Genomic DNA, 15,635 nt, shown 5'->3' with positions numbered 1-15,635 from the left:
AGCCTTCAAGAGACTCGACTTGTGACGCGGAATAGATGGCAACGATGGGGTGGAGAGTTGTGCAGATTTCCCAAGCCCCGCGCCTCGGCACTGGCCTGCTGGCCACCCCTGAGATTGTCCCGTCATCTATCACATTCTATGTCAAGACAAATTGCACCTCTACAGGTGAGCAGTCTCGCGATCTGCAACCCGCCAATTTGGACATGAAAACTGCCCAGATCCCAGCGGGGTTCCATAAGCTTGTCAAGAAGGATCTTCACCTTCTAGCTGCATAAAGAGCCAACAAACACGGTAGTCACTGTACCTTACCTCTCTGGATACGTACTAAGCAAGCGCACTCGACCTGGTGGGGTTCACCCGGGTCAAGGCCAATGGTGGAGTCTAGTTCACAACGTGGGCCTGGAATCTCGGGGCACGTCCAGTTGTTGCTCTGTACAGTCTGCATAGGTAGGTATACATCGAATTATGTGTTTCTTTATACAGATGGACATTTGCCTGTCCAAGTCTATCTTGTATACAATCGTCGCACTTGGTCACACCCATGACTTCCTCTGATCGTGAGATTCAAATCGTCAGGATGCGAAAGCAGCCTGTCGTGGCGGCGTGGCCACTGGTTCCTCTAATAATACTTCCGGTCTTGGATCAGACAAGACGCTTCTGGCCGATTTCGCACCAGTTGTTGATGTATCTACATATCCAGGGGGCGGTGAGTTCTCGTAGACCCCGGATGGCGCAGCCGGGGTTGTAGCTGCTAGAACGCAGTCTTCCACAGCAGACGCCTCGTTCTCGCCCTTCATCTCGGGGTCATACAAGTCCCCCAGGGGCATTTCGTACCAGTTCCGGTAAGCCTGTCTCAGTGTATCCTGTCGGGCCTTCGGAAGCTGGCAGAACAACATAGCTTTTGTAACCTCCTCCGCTGCGACATCAGCCACCGGGACCTCACAATCCGCTGTGCTGGAGCTTGAGGCCGTGGTCTGCGGTGCCGCGAACATATTTTGTCCACGGTGATAGAACCCAATCAGTGAGTCTATGCTCAGGTTTTCCCATTGAGCAAATCTCAGGAACTTCTCGGCCAGGTTTTGGTCGGGCATTCCGTGCAATAACTGTGCTCGTACATCGTGCAATGTCATGTCTCGACTGACAACTACCGACTGCAAGGCATGAAATACAGCAGGATATGCCTTGTCCTCTTTGTGCCAATCAATAGGAGGTAGCCAAGCTTCGTGGTCGAGGTCGTGCCCAGTTCTGATCGTCAGAGCCAGATTTTTTGCATGGGCATCTATTCTCGCCATTCTCGCCTCTAGTGTTTGCCACTTTTTGTACAGCCCAGCTATCTTGAACAGCGCCCGAAAGTCACCTGAAGCCTGAGATTTCTGGACCTCCTTGGCGTGAACTTTTCTGTTTGAAACTTTTCTCGAATTGTAACTTGGGGTGCGACTTGCCCTCTTCGTAGTGACGCTTTCCCCAGGCTCGCTCTGGAGAATTTGCAGCTGTTCAGTCAGCGTCGTGACTTGCTCGGTGAATGCTTGACCGCCGAACGCTTGACCGCACAGATCAAGGAGATGGCAGAACATGTCGGCTATCTTCCTTACCACTGGGGCGGACGCCTGGATAACAATTTGATTCATCAATGCCTCGCATTGCTCGTAGTGGTTCATCAGCCCCTTGAGAATTGCACGTGCGGCACTCCTATCAAGAGTAGCGAGGCAAGATTCCAAAAGCTGGTATGTCACGTTGAGGGAAACAGTTCTTCCTTCGCGAAGGCACGCAATGAAGGCCGCGCTAGCATGAGTGAGCTTGCCAAGCTGCAGCCAGCTACGGATGAGAGTATTAAATACTGGGTCATCACGGTACGCCCTCTGCACATACGTATGTTTGCGAGGGGTAGCTCTCGCACGAGCCCACTCAGCCCTAGATGGGGTGAATATTGCCGGTTTGCTGAGTAAGCGGTAGTGCAACCCATCCTCACCTGCACCTCTCATGCGACGCACGATGTGGCGAAAGAAACGATGGTCACCAGCGTCTGCTGTGTGTTGTAGAAGGCAACATATGGTCTGCCGGGTTGCAGGCCACGTGGTATCTTCGAGGTATGACTTGACCACGACTTCTGCCAGATCAGGCCGTTGAATGCGGTTGAAACCAGCAATGAGGGTGTTGTAGTTGTGGATGTTGGGGGCAGATTCCGAAATCAATATGTTGCAACATATCTTGCCAACTGCCTCCTTGATGTCTGCAGGGCCATCCAGAATCTGGCGAAACGTCCTGCTCAAAAGATTTCGGCCAGATGAAGACGACGCCGGGTCCGCATTCGGGTTCTCATACATTGGGTACGTCCGTAGAAGGTCTTCAGCTTCGCTAAGAACCCGATCTCCTGATGAAGTTTGGCCAGAATGGTCCGCTCGCACGCGCCATATGAGGCTTTGCACCAACGCCTCCATAGTTGCTGTCGTCCTTTTCATTTGATCTGGATCTTTGGGGTGTCGCATAGGGAAATAAAGAGCCTTCTCCTCCGTTGCAATGGCCGCTTCGACCTGAACCCAGTCTACTCGGTATCGTGGCCAGGGCTGATGAGCGCCGGGACGTAATGCTGCGCCGGCCATCTGTTCCAATTCATCCATGAGAGAGGCCGTGCTCTTTGTTCCGGATGTTCTCCTGTTGGATTCGTAACCGCCGCGTTCGTTCGCGCCATCTTGAGGTAAGTCCGAGTTGGTGTCGTCCAAACCACTCGGTGCCTGCTGTATCGCCAAAGCGCTCAACGACGCTCGAGCTTTGTCCAGCTTCGCGTCCAGCTCCTTTCTCCGCACTTCCTTCTGCCTCGTGTCGACTACCACCGCAGTGCCCAGGATTGTCGTGTAGCAGGCCGTGAAGAGGTCGGCAGCAGTCACTCTTCGACGCGAAGCTGCGGTGGTCGACCGCCGAGCTACGGCATTGGTCGAATGGAGGCACAACCTGCAGCGACAGGCTGATTGCGCCTGCGCAGCGCGGGACCACAAGGTCTGCATAGCGCAGGCATGTCGGTCCGGGTCAATTGAGTGCTAGGATGACTCTCACGGCTGGGACTACACGCGAAACATTTGATCGGTATGCACAGATTCGAAGGAGCTCCTGGCCATCTGATGTTGTCGAGGGCCGCAAGCTAGCGCGGATCAAAATTGAGCCTGGGCCCGGGGTGCTGGTTCTGGTTGTTACTGTTTACAGGCATATGCGGGCATGCATAAACGGATTCACGCATAGCTTGCCTGCATTCTCGACGAAAGCTTCATCACCATCACCTCCTCTTGATCTTATCCGCGGGCACAGCTCTCGAGTTCCTCTGTCACTATGTACGCGCTCACTTTGACGGCGGAATTATCCGGGTACGTGTGCCAATCCTCTGTACGGATCTATACGGCCGGGTAGCTTACGGATTGGCCATCAGGGTTACCAACCTGCGACCCCAGGACACAGAGGATAGTCCGTTCTGGTATACTTTCACGGTCCAGTGCACATCATGCCGCGAGACACATCCAAACACCGTCGCCGTCAGCAGATTTGTGAGCCTAGGATCCTAGTTCTTCGCCTCCTTTAGAGCAGAGCTCACACATAATCCGAACTTAGGAGAACAATGAGATGAGCGGCAGCAGGGGCGAGGCCAACTTTGTTTGGAAGTGCAAGAACTGCAAGGTCAGTCTCATCGTACCAAAATCTGTATAGTGAGTCAAGCGCTAAATTACATCTAGCGAGAGTCGACTGCCACCATCAAGACTACGCCAAAACCGTACGAGCAAGGAGAGCCGGCAAAGGCGCAGCCCATCATCGAGTTTGATTGCCGGGGCCTGGAATTCACAGCTTTTCACCCGGAGGTGAGTCGACTTTGAATTGGACTTTGACACGGTGTGCTAATGAAGCTGGATGGTCAGGGCAACTGGCTCGCGGAGGGTGCGGACTCGGGCACCAAGTTCACCGAGATTGACACTCTGGCGGACGGAGAGTGGTTTGACTATGATGAGAAATCCGGCGAGGAGGTTAGCATCAAGGATCTCACCTGGGATATCAAGCGTGCGTAGGAGATATTTGGTACATGCTAGGATTCGAAGACAAGGAACCTGGGCCTGGTGAGTGCCCAACGAAGGAATGGCTTTGCCGACACCAATGGGATTTTCACCTCACCCAAATATGCCCAGACAGGCCTGGCGTGTCACATTGAAAGCCCGCCAATTTCCACACATTTCTAAGTGACTAAACCTATGGGAACATAGTTTTGTGTAAAAAGTCCACGAAGCCTTCCACTCAACGCACCAACACCAAGCGCTGCCGGGTATATGCATGTAGCGGGGCCTCAATTGTCTCGGTTTCTGCCTGCCCCACCACCGATAACCCCAAGCTCTGCAGCGTATCACCCATCTCGAAATCGCCCTACGCGAAAGCTTCCAACCACGAAAGACATAGCAGAGCGCCGAGGCAATACCAGACCCAAGCCGCCCACCATGAGTGTAAGCCGCGCCGACTTTCTCCCCATGGCCTCCCGGGATTCTCGAGCTGACCTTATGGCTTCTAGTTCATGCCCTACAACCCGCGGTCTATGCTGCAAGACCTGTGAGTCTCCGTCCCGGCCTCGTCCCGTTCCTAGTCGTTCGCGTCTCGCCAGGAAGGCAGACCCTCCCGCAGGCCAGAACTGAGAAAACTAACGCATCCGTGGCTCTACAGCGTCAATAAGGACATCGTCGTGCGCCTGAAGTGGGGCCAGACCGAGTACAAGGGCCGCCTGGTGTCGACCGACAGCTACATGAACATCCAGCTCACCAACGCCCAGGAGTTCATCGACCAGAAGTTCACGAGCGACCTCGGCCAGATCCTGATCCGCTGCAACAACGTGCTGTGGGTCAAGGGCGCCGACCAGGGCGAGAGCGGCGACGTTAAGATGGAGGGATGATGTAACGGTTGTTGGTGCTTGTTGCTGCTTGGGGAAAGCTTTGCGGTGAACCCAGAGCTCGCAGTTTTTTGGGCGAGCAGGCTGGGCCTGGTGCAGGCCGGCGCGTACAGGGGATCACGACCAAGTCAATCTGTAGCGGACGAGAGTGTGCAGGGCCCATATACCCAGGCTGGAGGGTGAGACAGCGCGCTCCGGCTGGCACAGAGGTCATACGAAAAGAGTCCAGCTTCTCACTGAGGACGCCGGATTGCCATGGCATCCGGGCCGTGGAAATTTGGGAATAGCAAAAGGCGTTCGGTCATTTGACAAAAAAAAAGAAAGACAAAAGGAATTTATGACCTTCAATGTCTAAGAAAAGGTCCACACCCACCCACACACCATACGGCGCATATATATGTTGCCCCTGTGTTTAAGCCTCCTCGCTCTTCCGTCTCCCCTTTTCGTGACGTCTACTACATCAGGCATGCTACTTGACGGCTGCTGCACATTTCAGATGCGCCGACCTTGACCCTCTGCGCCTCACTAACCCACATGAAAGCCTCGACCGTCCACTCATACCAGACCTTGGTATCGTCCGTCTGCCTCCACATGCTGACTTCTAGCTCACTGTCCGGGGGAAAGTAAAGAGGTTGCTATTAGACTGTCAGCGTGATCCAACGCAAGTGCGAGATCTATAGGCAAAATTCCGCTACATACCTTCAGGGGGAAGAAAATGGGGAACCAGGAGATCATGTCCTTGCTCTTCTTGTCAATCGCATCCGGCAGGGTGCTTAGCTCCACCAGTTCCTTGTTGCTAGCGTGCGGGCGGTAGAGGACCGACTCAAAATACCCAGCAAGGCCGTGGATGACGCCGCGGTCCCTGCAGACAAAGGTCAGGTGGCAATGTCGTGAGTTGTGATCATTGGCGCCAACACCTCCGGCCATGGAGCCGCCGCCTCCACCAACTACGCCTCCAGACCTCCTGGCCTCGATTCTGTCCATGGTGGACTGTGGCAGGGGGTGCACGAACTCCCACGCCTGCTGGAAACGCTCGTGGCTCGGTACACGTTGGGCGACGAAGTCAAGCTGGAACAGGCGGACGACCCACGGCGTCTCGAAAGCATTCGGATCCATCGGTGAGCGCCGGCTGATGTCGGCGTGGAGGCGGGGAGTAGAAATAGGGGAGAGATGGGCCGTGTAGGACTCTGGGATAGAGATGCCGTGGGGCTTGGCAAGCACGTGTTGGATACCATCAAGACACTCTGGGGAGAGCTCGTTGTCACCGAACGATCCAAGCAATTCCGAAACCAAGATATCGACTTGCCCGTGCTCCGGCTGATCCGCTGTCCCGCCTACGATGGGTCCCTTCCAGGCTCGCATGTCCGTCTTGACGACGGTGACACGGCCTCCCCAGACCATCTGGTTCTGGCGGAGCAGATAGACATAGGCGTTCGGGTTCTTCTCCACCGCCCAAACCTGCACCGGAACTCCAGTGTTCTCGCTTGCCCGCAGGGCCCGCGTCACTAGTGGCCCGCGGCCTGAGCCTGCGACGGCAATGACCACTGCTCCCGTGGGCGATGAAGTCGGCTTGCGTTGATGTGACCAGTCGGCAAGGGCCTTTCCAATCGCAAGCTCGTATTGGTTGTACTTGACAGGATCGCCCTCGAAGACCTCGTACGTGACAGACTCTAGGTTGTCTGAAAGTGGTTGCAGAGGAGACTGTAGCCAGTCTTGGAAGTTGGTCAAAGTACCTTGCTCAAGAGCCGACACTGGCTGTTGCTGACTTTCGACGTATCGCAGGTACGAAGCATAACGGTTCAGCTCGATCGTCTTGTGATTATGCTTCTTGGGTTTCTGCGCCGCTTGTGAGAGGGTTGGGAACTCTTCAGCGGCCAGTTGCTCAATCTGCTCTTCGATGGCTTTGACTTCGGGTCCAACATCGTACAGCATGAAGTACGGGGCGATCTTGAGCCTCATGTAGGTCATGATCATATCCTGGTGGCGCTTGGTCAAAGATGGATAACCCGCCTTGTTCGTCTGAAAGGACTTTGGCCCGAAAGTCAGGTATTGCACTGGCTCTGAGAACCATCTGGTCTGGACTTCGTTGCCGGGTAACATCCTAGGCATTCTTACAGCTAAAAGCCCGAGTCAGTCTCTTGATGCATAGTCTAGAAAGCCCAGTCTACTTACCAGCGAAGAGCCTCGAGTCGTATTCGCAGACTGAACGAATCGTGTGCCAGGTGTCCCAAGAGCTGAAGATGTCGATTTCTTCCCCTTGAGGCTGCGACCGATCGCCATTTTCACCTAGGACGGTGGTCGACAGGACATCGGTCTGTTCTTCCAGTCCGGGCTCTCGGTACATGGGAAGGTGAATGACGAAATTAAGGCGGGTGCCAATGACCAGTGCCTCTTGGATGGCCCGCGCATACTGTGCGACACCTTGGTGGTTTCCGGCCTTGATGGAGTCTTGCCTCGGTCCCGGGATCACGATGGTGCGCACACCGCAGAAGTTGGCATACGCGATTTCCAGATTCAGAACCTGCCTCGAGATGCTGGACACGGCAGCGTTTCCAGAGCAGAGGTCCAACCAGGGGCTTGAGTAGGCTATCAGTCCGCCTGTAGTTGGGCTAGGAAAGAGTGAAGTATCCTCAGTTGTCAATGGCGGCACGATGGGATCTGGGTGACAACTGGGAATTTCTGACTTGTCGAGTTCGCTGATGCTTCTAGACGCCAGCTCTGTCACTCTTTGGCGGAAATGTTCATTCGTGACAGGTGTGGTCACGAAGCTGAACTAGAATCTGTTTAGACGTTGAAGCTAAGCGAGGTCCAAGTCACTTACACCAGCGTTGAGCACCTGTCCGTACTGAAGGTCGCTCAGTGTCTCGGATCTCGCAGAGTCATGCTGGCCGATGTAGAAATAGGGACGGATGTCTTCATTGGCGTCGTCGCCATGCTCATACGTGTTCTGCGCCATGATTCGGGTCGGGCGCTTTTCAGCGAGGGCTGTGGTCTTTGCGCCTCAGGGTTGGGTGAGGTGGAAAAGTGTGTGAAAATTTCGAAATGGCTCTTGTAGGAAAGATGATCACGACTCCATTTTGAGTCTATCTTATAAAAGGCAAACGTGATCTGCGTCAAATTTTCGAGACACGATAGGTCTGCTCAAGATATTGTGACGAAATCCCTTTCAGTTGGGCAGGTTGATGAAGCATGAGAAAACGAGAAACCTAAGGCGCCTTTCTTTAGCCGACTACTTTGTGTGCGCTCCAGTGGGAAGCACCGCGCTGGGCGCTGTCTATATCACGAGACGTCGGTACTACGAACCAAACACTGCGCAATGTTGGAGGGGGGATAGGCCCGAAATATCTCAACTACTGAAGTGTTTCTACACATTACTTCTCAAACAAGACTTGATAAATTGACCTGTTAATAATGCACTGGGTATTGCAAACTGCCAGACCCTGAAGATCAACGAAGGAGCTTGACGCAGCCTGATAGACGATTGGCTAGCCCTTGCGCGACGCCATACCCCACCTCTGCTAACGGCCCAAAGCAATCCATGGTGGGGAGCAATTTTGTAGTCTCCCAAACCCCCCCGACAGCGGCACCGGTGTGCATACAACACGTACAAGGCGCACTCTGTACCGGCAAAGCAGCACAATGAATCGGCGCATGGTAAGTACCGCCGGCCGTCGCATCCATGGACCGGATGACCGGACTAGCTCTAACCTGAACGTTTCCACAGCTGTCCAAGGACGAGGAGGGCGCGGGCGATGAGGTCGAGGTGCGCCGCGAGGACCAGGACAAGATCAACAAGTTTAGTCGTCTGCACCAGAAGGAGCTGAAGCTCGAGGAAGATCTCAAGACGAAGAACGTGAGTCAGTTAATCGGCGGCGATACGGGCGCATTTGGCTGACCACTGCTACGCCACCGCAGAAGGAGAAAGAGGAGCTCGACGATGTCACGACCGAACTAGAACTCGCCGACGAGGACGAGACGGTGCCGTAAGTCGGCCGCCGGCGCCAGGCGCCTCAGTAGCGACTGTGCGACTGTATACATCCAGCATGGGTAGCTAATAGCTTACTACACAGGTATAAGATTGGCGACGCCTTCTTTCACGTCTCGTTAGAGCAGGCGCAGGAGATGCTATCCACATCCAGCTCGAACATTGAGGATGAGATTTCAGCGTTGGAAGAGAACCTGAACACGGTGAAGGAAGACATGACCCAGCTGAAGGTGGAACTATACGCGCGATTCGGCCGCAGCATCAACCTGGAAACCTGAGCCTGAGCGATAGCAAGCACAGGACAGGGCGGTCGAGGCCCGATATTGGTCAAGCCTACAGCACTCCACGTCCGTTCAAGAGGTGATTGGGGAGGTGGTGGACGGCAGCCAGCCCTCTCCTTCAGCCAGTGCAGCGATGCAGCATGTGGTGTGGTGTGGTGTGGGTTCCAGGCGAAGTGATCCCTGAATCCATACGTACTTGGACAGGAAAGCCGGGGAGGGGGAGCTGTTCCAAGGATTCTATGTAATAGACGAATGGACTCGGACAGCAGGGGCCAAGGCCAACAACAAATCCAACTTGCGAGTTACCCCTTGCCTTACTTTGCCTTGCCTTGCTTGCCCTGCCTTGCCCTGCAAATTGCTTGTCTGAGCTGGCGGCGGGCTGCGTTTTAGGCGGGCTGAGGCTGGAAGGTGCCTCGCCGGGCCTCGGGACCGCCCTGGCTTAGCGCCGTTTCAGTGCGGCTCCAGTTGCAGCCCACTGCAGCCCGCTGCAGCCCACGGCCAACAGATGATGTCATTTGTGTATTTCCCAGGCACAGGTGCAGCCGGTGGGCTAGCAGAAATCATGGCAGAGCCCTGGCGCGTTCTCAAATAGACGAAATCAAAACCAGCCTTCTCTCCGCGTTGCTAGGCGTGTGGTTGCATCCAGGCTCACTTCATAACCAGTGCATATCTCCAGGCACGCGCCAGACTGCCCTCCCTCGTTGTTCGAGTTCTTCGGCCCTCGACGGTGTCACTGCAGCTGCCCATCTCCGCAGTAACTTGCAAAGAGTCTTCCGTATCGTAGGATCGTGTGGCCTTGTAGCTCTGCCTAAACCTCACGAGACCAATTCGTCCTGGTCTAGTCGCCATGGCTACTCTCCGTACAGTATTGCCCGTATGGGCGTTGGCAGCCATCGCCGCAGCTGTGCCAGCCCCCGAACCCGTACCGCACCCGATGATCACGCCTGCCCCGGAACGCCGAGCCTTGGATCCCGGCTCCTATATCAACAGCGTGATCAGTAACATCGGGAGCGGCGTGTCGTCTTATGTTGCTTCAGGTGTCCCGCAGTTCTTCCAAGACTTCCCAACGGGCGACGCCGTCGAGAGTTCTCTGGGCATCAACAATGACGACCTAAAAGCGACACCAACGCAGGTTCTGAATATACCGTAAGCAGGACAATCACGCGGCCAAGCATCCCCTAAGCGCACAGCTGATACTGATTTCCCAGGGGCTACGGTAACTGGACAAATGACGGCTGGAATGTGCGAGTTCACGGCAACGTCTTCAAGCAGCCAAACATCTCGCAGGACGATGTGGACGACCTCGCCAACAAGTTCCTCATCGGCACCGATATCCAAGATCTGCCGGAAGACCAGCAGAACCAAGCCAGGAATCTGACGCGATCTATTTTCGTAGTGCAACAGGAGGACCTCAATGTCACCATCAACTTCGAGAACGACGTGTCCGTTGAGCCTGACGCAAGCGGCGGTGTGATCAACGCCGAGGGAGGAGCGCAGACTATACAACTACCGTATAAGACGACCGACCAAGGAGATTTCGATACTTTCGTAGTCCTTGCTAACACGACTGGGCCCAACGGCGGTCACTTGATAGCCGGCAATGCCACCAGCAGCATTCAATCATTGAACATGTACGCCAACGGAACTAATACCGGCAACGCCACGGCTTACTTGGTGCCCCCCGAAGGCCTGACGATTATTTCTGATATTGACGACATCTTGAGAATCACCAAGATCTATGACCCAAAGGAGGGATTGCTTAATTCTTTCGCAAGAGCCTTCACGCCGTGGGAGAACATGCCCGAGATATATGCCAATTGGTCGGCCTCGATCCCTGACTTCCACTTCCACTACTTGACCACCACGCCCGAGCAGGTCACAAGAAACTATATGGAGTAGGTTTTCTCTAACCTTTGCTGCTCCCAAAGGACTATCCCAGCTAACCTCTTGCCCAGATTTATCTACAAGACATATCCCCTCGGTTCATTCGATACACGACCACTCAACTTTTCCGACGTATCGGCAACGCTCTCGATCCGACGCTTTCTCTTGGACAAGATCTTCCAGACCTTCCCCCAGCGAAAGTTTGTCCTCATGGGTGACACCACGAACTCGGACGTAATGGTTAGTTTTCCTTGATCCACTCCACAAAGTTCGGAGGAAGCTGTGAACACTCCTAACAAGAAAACAGAAAGCGTACCCTGCTCTAGCCAAGGATTATCCTGGCCAAGTCCAGTGCATATTCCTTCGCAATACCTCTGCAACAGATAGCACGGATTTGTTCCCCTACGATACATCCGGCTTCGAGGGTCTCGATCAGAAGCAATACATGGTAAGCCCCCAGACCGAGAGAAATGTAACGTGCAAATAATTCAAATGCTCATACACCCTTCCAGTTCTTCATCCACGCAAATGACCTTACCAACCTCGACGTTGTTGGTGGCAACTGCTACAACGCAACCATTCCGCAAAACGTTACATTTGGTTACCAAGGTTATGGATTCGGAAACTCCGCTTCGTCCAGAGCCTTTGGAGGCAGTTCGGCCACTGCTCTCATCATTGCATGGTTCTCCCTGGCCGTGCTGCTCTTTTAAAGGAAGAGGAATCGGCATAACAGCTACGGTTAGCAATGCAACACATGGACGTGTGGATGAAATGAATTCAGTGTATGAAGTCAACGTTTCCCAGGTGGTTTACGATAACATAGGGTTTGGTCAGTTTAGGTCAGGAAGTCCGTCAGTAGGCGTTCAGGGCATAGCCAGTTGGTGGTTTCTGGGAATTGGAGCTCATGATTACTACAAGTATAGGTGCTCTAACTATTTGGTGCATTTTGAGATAGTCCAAAAATGTCTCTGTCTCCATTTCATTTTAGTATTCTTGAGTATATATCAAAAATCCATCAGATCAAGGAACCCGATAGATACCAACTAGCAGGGTCAAAGCACCATTTCACCATTCTCCATCAAGTATAGTTGGCTCTCTCAAAGTACGAGTTTTCAAGATCGGCCGGCGGAAGTACCATAAATTGGGATTGCCTTCATACGTCATGACTTGAATAGCAACGGAGCTAAGAGGTACTGTAAGCCTTGTACTACAATAGCAACATCTATACCCGCAGCAACCTCCCATAGTCTGAACATCGATCTTGCACTTTTGCCGCCTCTTATAATAAGCCCCTGACGCAAGCAGGAAAAGACCTCTGGAATCGACACGCCGATCCCGCAGATCAGCATGGCGTCCCAGCTCCGCGCCCTGCCGGCCTACGTGCTGGTCGTCGAGTACTTCCTGGGCGGGATCCCGCGCCTCTCGCCGGTCCCGCTGCGCGCGCTGCACGAGCGGATCCGCGACAAGTCGCGGCGGACGGCGCCGCACCTGCGCCCCGTGTTCCCGTTCCCGCCCCGGGGCGGAAGCGACGCTGACGTCAGGCACCAGATGCGGTGCATCGGCGCCCTCATGGTCGCGACCGGCCTGCTCCTGGCGCTGCCCGCCACCAGGGGCAGCCCCGTCACCCTCGCCCTCGAGTGCTTCCTCACCGGCGCCGGCGCCTGGAGCCAGATGCGCGCCGGCCTGGTCTACTGGCTGCCATGCGTCAACTTCGTGCTGGCGTGGGTGGTGTGGGCGATGGAGAGGCGATAGAGACCAGGTGTTGTTTTATGTGCTACGGAAGTAGTCAACTTTAGTGTTGAAGCACGGTAAACTATGTGGGTTTGAGTTGGTCCAGCTGGGTTTGTTGCTATTATAACAGCCGCTTGGTCTACTAGATATACTGACGTGTTGAACAGCGTTTCAGATACGTGAATTAGTAACCACCATTACATTGTTCAGAGTCTCCTCAGCCTAGGCACACCTAGGGTTGTCCTTTGTCGTTCGTTGGATCATCCCGAATAAGCAAGTCGGAACGATCGCCCCGTCCTCCATGACTACCAATACGATCGGAAACTACTGTGGTAGACCGGCACTCCATCTTAGCATGACTATTCAGGGGTGCGTAGAGAGGTTCAAGATATGTGGAAAGCCCCTGGATGTTGTACTATCACTCCACCTGTTCTGGTTCATTGTTGCGTAATCCGGAATGGATGATATTCATACGCTTACTGTATTCCACAGGAGAAGTAAAACCAACCGCAGTATCATCCTTTGGCTCGAGAGCGATTGCTGCCTTCGACAAATGGAGCAATTCCCACATATGGGCTCGGAGGCAGGGATGTCATCCTCGCCAGTCATCATTAGGCTTAAAGAAATTTCAAGATAATACTGACTCAACAGAAATGGTCTGCATCGGCAATGCAACATCATCGTTGTGGTTTCATTTGGCCGTGCAAACGATTGCCTGTGGCCATTCCAGGTTGTCGACGTATACTACAACCATGCATGCAAGAAATGTAACTAGGGACTGCGCCCTTTTCGGAAATCTGGACCCGGAAACCAGAACCGGCAGATTGGGACTCCGGGGAAGCCGACCTGTTCCATACGCTCGGGAGGGCTGAACAGCGTCTCGAAGTGCCAGAGCGACGGCGCGGGTGAGCATGACCCAAGCTCGTCTGATTGGCGTGTCGGGCGATGATACACTGAGGATTTCGACCGGTGAAGCTCCCCAGACGACGTGTACCGGGCCTGCCGATGTGACATGTTCATCGCAGTCTGGGACGCCCACGCAGACGGTCGTCGTGTGCGCTGCGATATGTGGTTTACGCAGTTGCGCAGCGCAACATTGGGCCCGAGTCCCTGGCTCCTATCTTCGCTTCCCTGTCACGCAGGGGCAATAGCCCCGTCCCAATGGTCTAGAAAAGGTCAATTGGCCTGCCTCGGATCCCGAGAAGAATGCGGAGCTGAAGCTGTTGTACATTTCGCGGATTCCCTCAGGTCAGCACATGCTTTTCAGAAGACATATGATCCCTGACCTGGGAGGCGTACCATAGCAACCTCGTCTGCCACGACACGGTGGCACGGGGATCCACTCGCGATGGCACTTCCACCCGCGATCCCGCAAAGGGCCGATCTTTTTCTGGGACCCCAAATACTTTTCTTGTGTGGTCCTGCGAAAGAAAGGTGACGTGAATCTCTCCCAGCCCACATGAGCTCGTTGTGAGGAACGTCCTCTGGGTATGCTGGATTGCTTTATGCATCGATCTTGGGCAAGCAATGGCAGCAGGCTGCTTCCTGGGCCCATCGCTGAACCTGGGCCGTAATAACACCACTCGGAGCAGTTGCCGGTCGCGGACTCCGCCAGGTCGTGCCCTGTTCAGTACCATGGGATAGGGATACATAGTCCCGTAGTACAATGCAGGAATAGCGTAATACCGTCCTTTTCCGCCCGCCCACTGCACGATCGCGGCACAGGGTCTGGGTCCCTACTTGCTCCTTCGGATGGTTCATGATTCTCGGTCCTTCCAAGCCCCCGGCAGCTTAGTTATGCCGGAGTGGGCGCTGACTGCGTTCAGGTTCGGAGCCATGGATTCGGTGCATGTCAGATCTATTGACAGAGCCCCTGGGTCCCCCTTGGGATTGAGAATCCTTGAAGGGCTGCCAAGAACGTCTTCTGTATCGGGGAGAACCATCGAAGTTAATATTCATGTCTGTAACCGAAAAGTGAAGTTACCGTCACATTCTCAACCCGACGACCCGCCGGACACGCTAACATTAGCGACTCAGGTGGTTCCTGGTGTGGGGAAAGCGTGGATGCAGTATAGTCTGGACTGAGCAGAAAGCCAAAAACCGACAGAGCTAGACGGTTGAAGCATAGTTGCGGCTTAGGCCCATTGGGTTTCGGGGCTCATCTAGGAAAACTTGCGGGCAATCCCACTTGAAACGGACCTGGTATTCGGCAAAAGGAAGCATGGATCGTCGATGCTGTTGGCCCATAACCCATAAAAGGACCCAGTCCGAGGCGCCAGCTGCCGACTGACGGAGAGGCTCTGATATCACGACTGGCCTGGAACCAATGGGATACCGATCCAGACGACCCTAGATTTCGGTTCTCTTATGTAGCTGCGGAGATAAAAAAGACAGATTGGCGGTTCATATCATGCTCTTGATGCGGCATCTGCCGCATCTGTATGAAAGGGAAAGGGAGCCAGATGTTATACCCGACGCGAATGAGCTGTGTTGCGCTTGCGGTGCATTGAACTCGGGCCGCATGACCTCTGATAGCTGCGGCCTGAAATGCGCCTATGCATATGGATTGTCGCTCGAAAAAGTCGTTCATCCCATCAAGCAGCCGTGAAACAAGCGAGCTTGGTTCCCCGAGACCGGGGATCCTTACCCTGATCCTTGTCAATTTCGTAGGCTATTCATGATACGCAGCAGCGTATGCGGCAGAGTACTGATCCAGACATGGCCCGTTTCCTCTCTGTGCGCTCACAATACTGGGCCCGAGGTCTGTCGGTTTATGGCTGTGGCCGACCGGCCGGTAGTTGTCGTGGCCCAATGCCTCTCAGAGCCTCCCGGCCAGACCAGAGCG

At 54.3% G+C, this 15,635-nt stretch overlaps 6 protein-coding genes across 6 annotated transcripts; 4 read left to right on the top strand and 2 right to left on the bottom strand.

Moving 5' to 3' along the window:
* Window positions 1-572: 572 nt before the first annotated feature.
* JN550_009628 (uncharacterized protein) lies at window positions 573-3,002 on the bottom strand (the record flags this gene model as incomplete). Its single annotated transcript, XM_049321720.1, has 1 exon — window positions 573-3,002. The coding sequence occupies one exon, from the start codon at window positions 3,000-3,002 to the stop codon at window positions 573-575; it is 2,430 nt and encodes an 809-aa protein (XP_049168366.1).
* Window positions 3,003-3,321: 319 nt separating this feature from the next.
* On the top strand, window positions 3,322-4,912 carry JN550_009627 (uncharacterized protein; the record flags this gene model as incomplete). The annotated part of the gene is made up of 8 exons (XM_049321719.1): window positions 3,322-3,356; window positions 3,419-3,533; window positions 3,598-3,663; window positions 3,720-3,842; window positions 3,900-4,038; window positions 4,429-4,472; window positions 4,538-4,575; window positions 4,687-4,912. 8 exons carry the CDS (start codon window positions 3,322-3,324, stop codon window positions 4,910-4,912), a joined length of 786 nt encoding a protein of 261 aa, XP_049168365.1.
* A 452-nt stretch (window positions 4,913-5,364) lies between these two features.
* JN550_009626 (uncharacterized protein) lies at window positions 5,365-7,865 on the bottom strand (the record flags this gene model as incomplete). The annotated part of the gene is made up of 4 exons (XM_049321718.1): window positions 5,365-5,544; window positions 5,609-7,026; window positions 7,082-7,682; window positions 7,731-7,865. The coding sequence occupies 4 exons, from the start codon at window positions 7,863-7,865 to the stop codon at window positions 5,365-5,367; spliced, it is 2,334 nt and encodes a 777-aa protein (XP_049168364.1).
* Window positions 7,866-8,548: 683 nt separating this feature from the next.
* JN550_009625 (uncharacterized protein) lies at window positions 8,549-9,172 on the top strand (the record flags this gene model as incomplete). Its single annotated transcript, XM_049321717.1, has 4 exons — window positions 8,549-8,563; window positions 8,634-8,762; window positions 8,825-8,892; window positions 8,980-9,172. 4 exons carry the CDS (start codon window positions 8,549-8,551, stop codon window positions 9,170-9,172), a joined length of 405 nt encoding a protein of 134 aa, XP_049168363.1.
* Window positions 9,173-10,022: 850 nt separating this feature from the next.
* JN550_009624 (uncharacterized protein) lies at window positions 10,023-11,769 on the top strand (the record flags this gene model as incomplete). Its single annotated transcript, XM_049321716.1, has 5 exons — window positions 10,023-10,321; window positions 10,384-11,070; window positions 11,131-11,299; window positions 11,367-11,507; window positions 11,572-11,769. 5 exons carry the CDS (start codon window positions 10,023-10,025, stop codon window positions 11,767-11,769), a joined length of 1,494 nt encoding a protein of 497 aa, XP_049168362.1.
* A 637-nt stretch (window positions 11,770-12,406) lies between these two features.
* JN550_009623 (uncharacterized protein) lies at window positions 12,407-12,811 on the top strand (the record flags this gene model as incomplete). The annotated part of the gene is made up of 1 exon (XM_049321715.1): window positions 12,407-12,811. One exon carries the CDS (start codon window positions 12,407-12,409, stop codon window positions 12,809-12,811), a length of 405 nt encoding a protein of 134 aa, XP_049168361.1.
* Between the last annotated feature and the right edge of the window lie 2,824 nt (window positions 12,812-15,635).

This window comes from Neoarthrinium moseri (genome assembly GCF_022829205.1).
Source record: "Neoarthrinium moseri strain CBS 164.80 chromosome Unknown scaffold45_Wmoseri_CBS_16480, whole genome shotgun sequence".
In the NCBI taxonomy this organism is placed as follows: Eukaryota; Fungi; Ascomycota; class Sordariomycetes; order Amphisphaeriales; family Apiosporaceae; genus Neoarthrinium; species Neoarthrinium moseri.
This window is presented reverse-complemented; position numbering and strand designations above follow the sequence as displayed.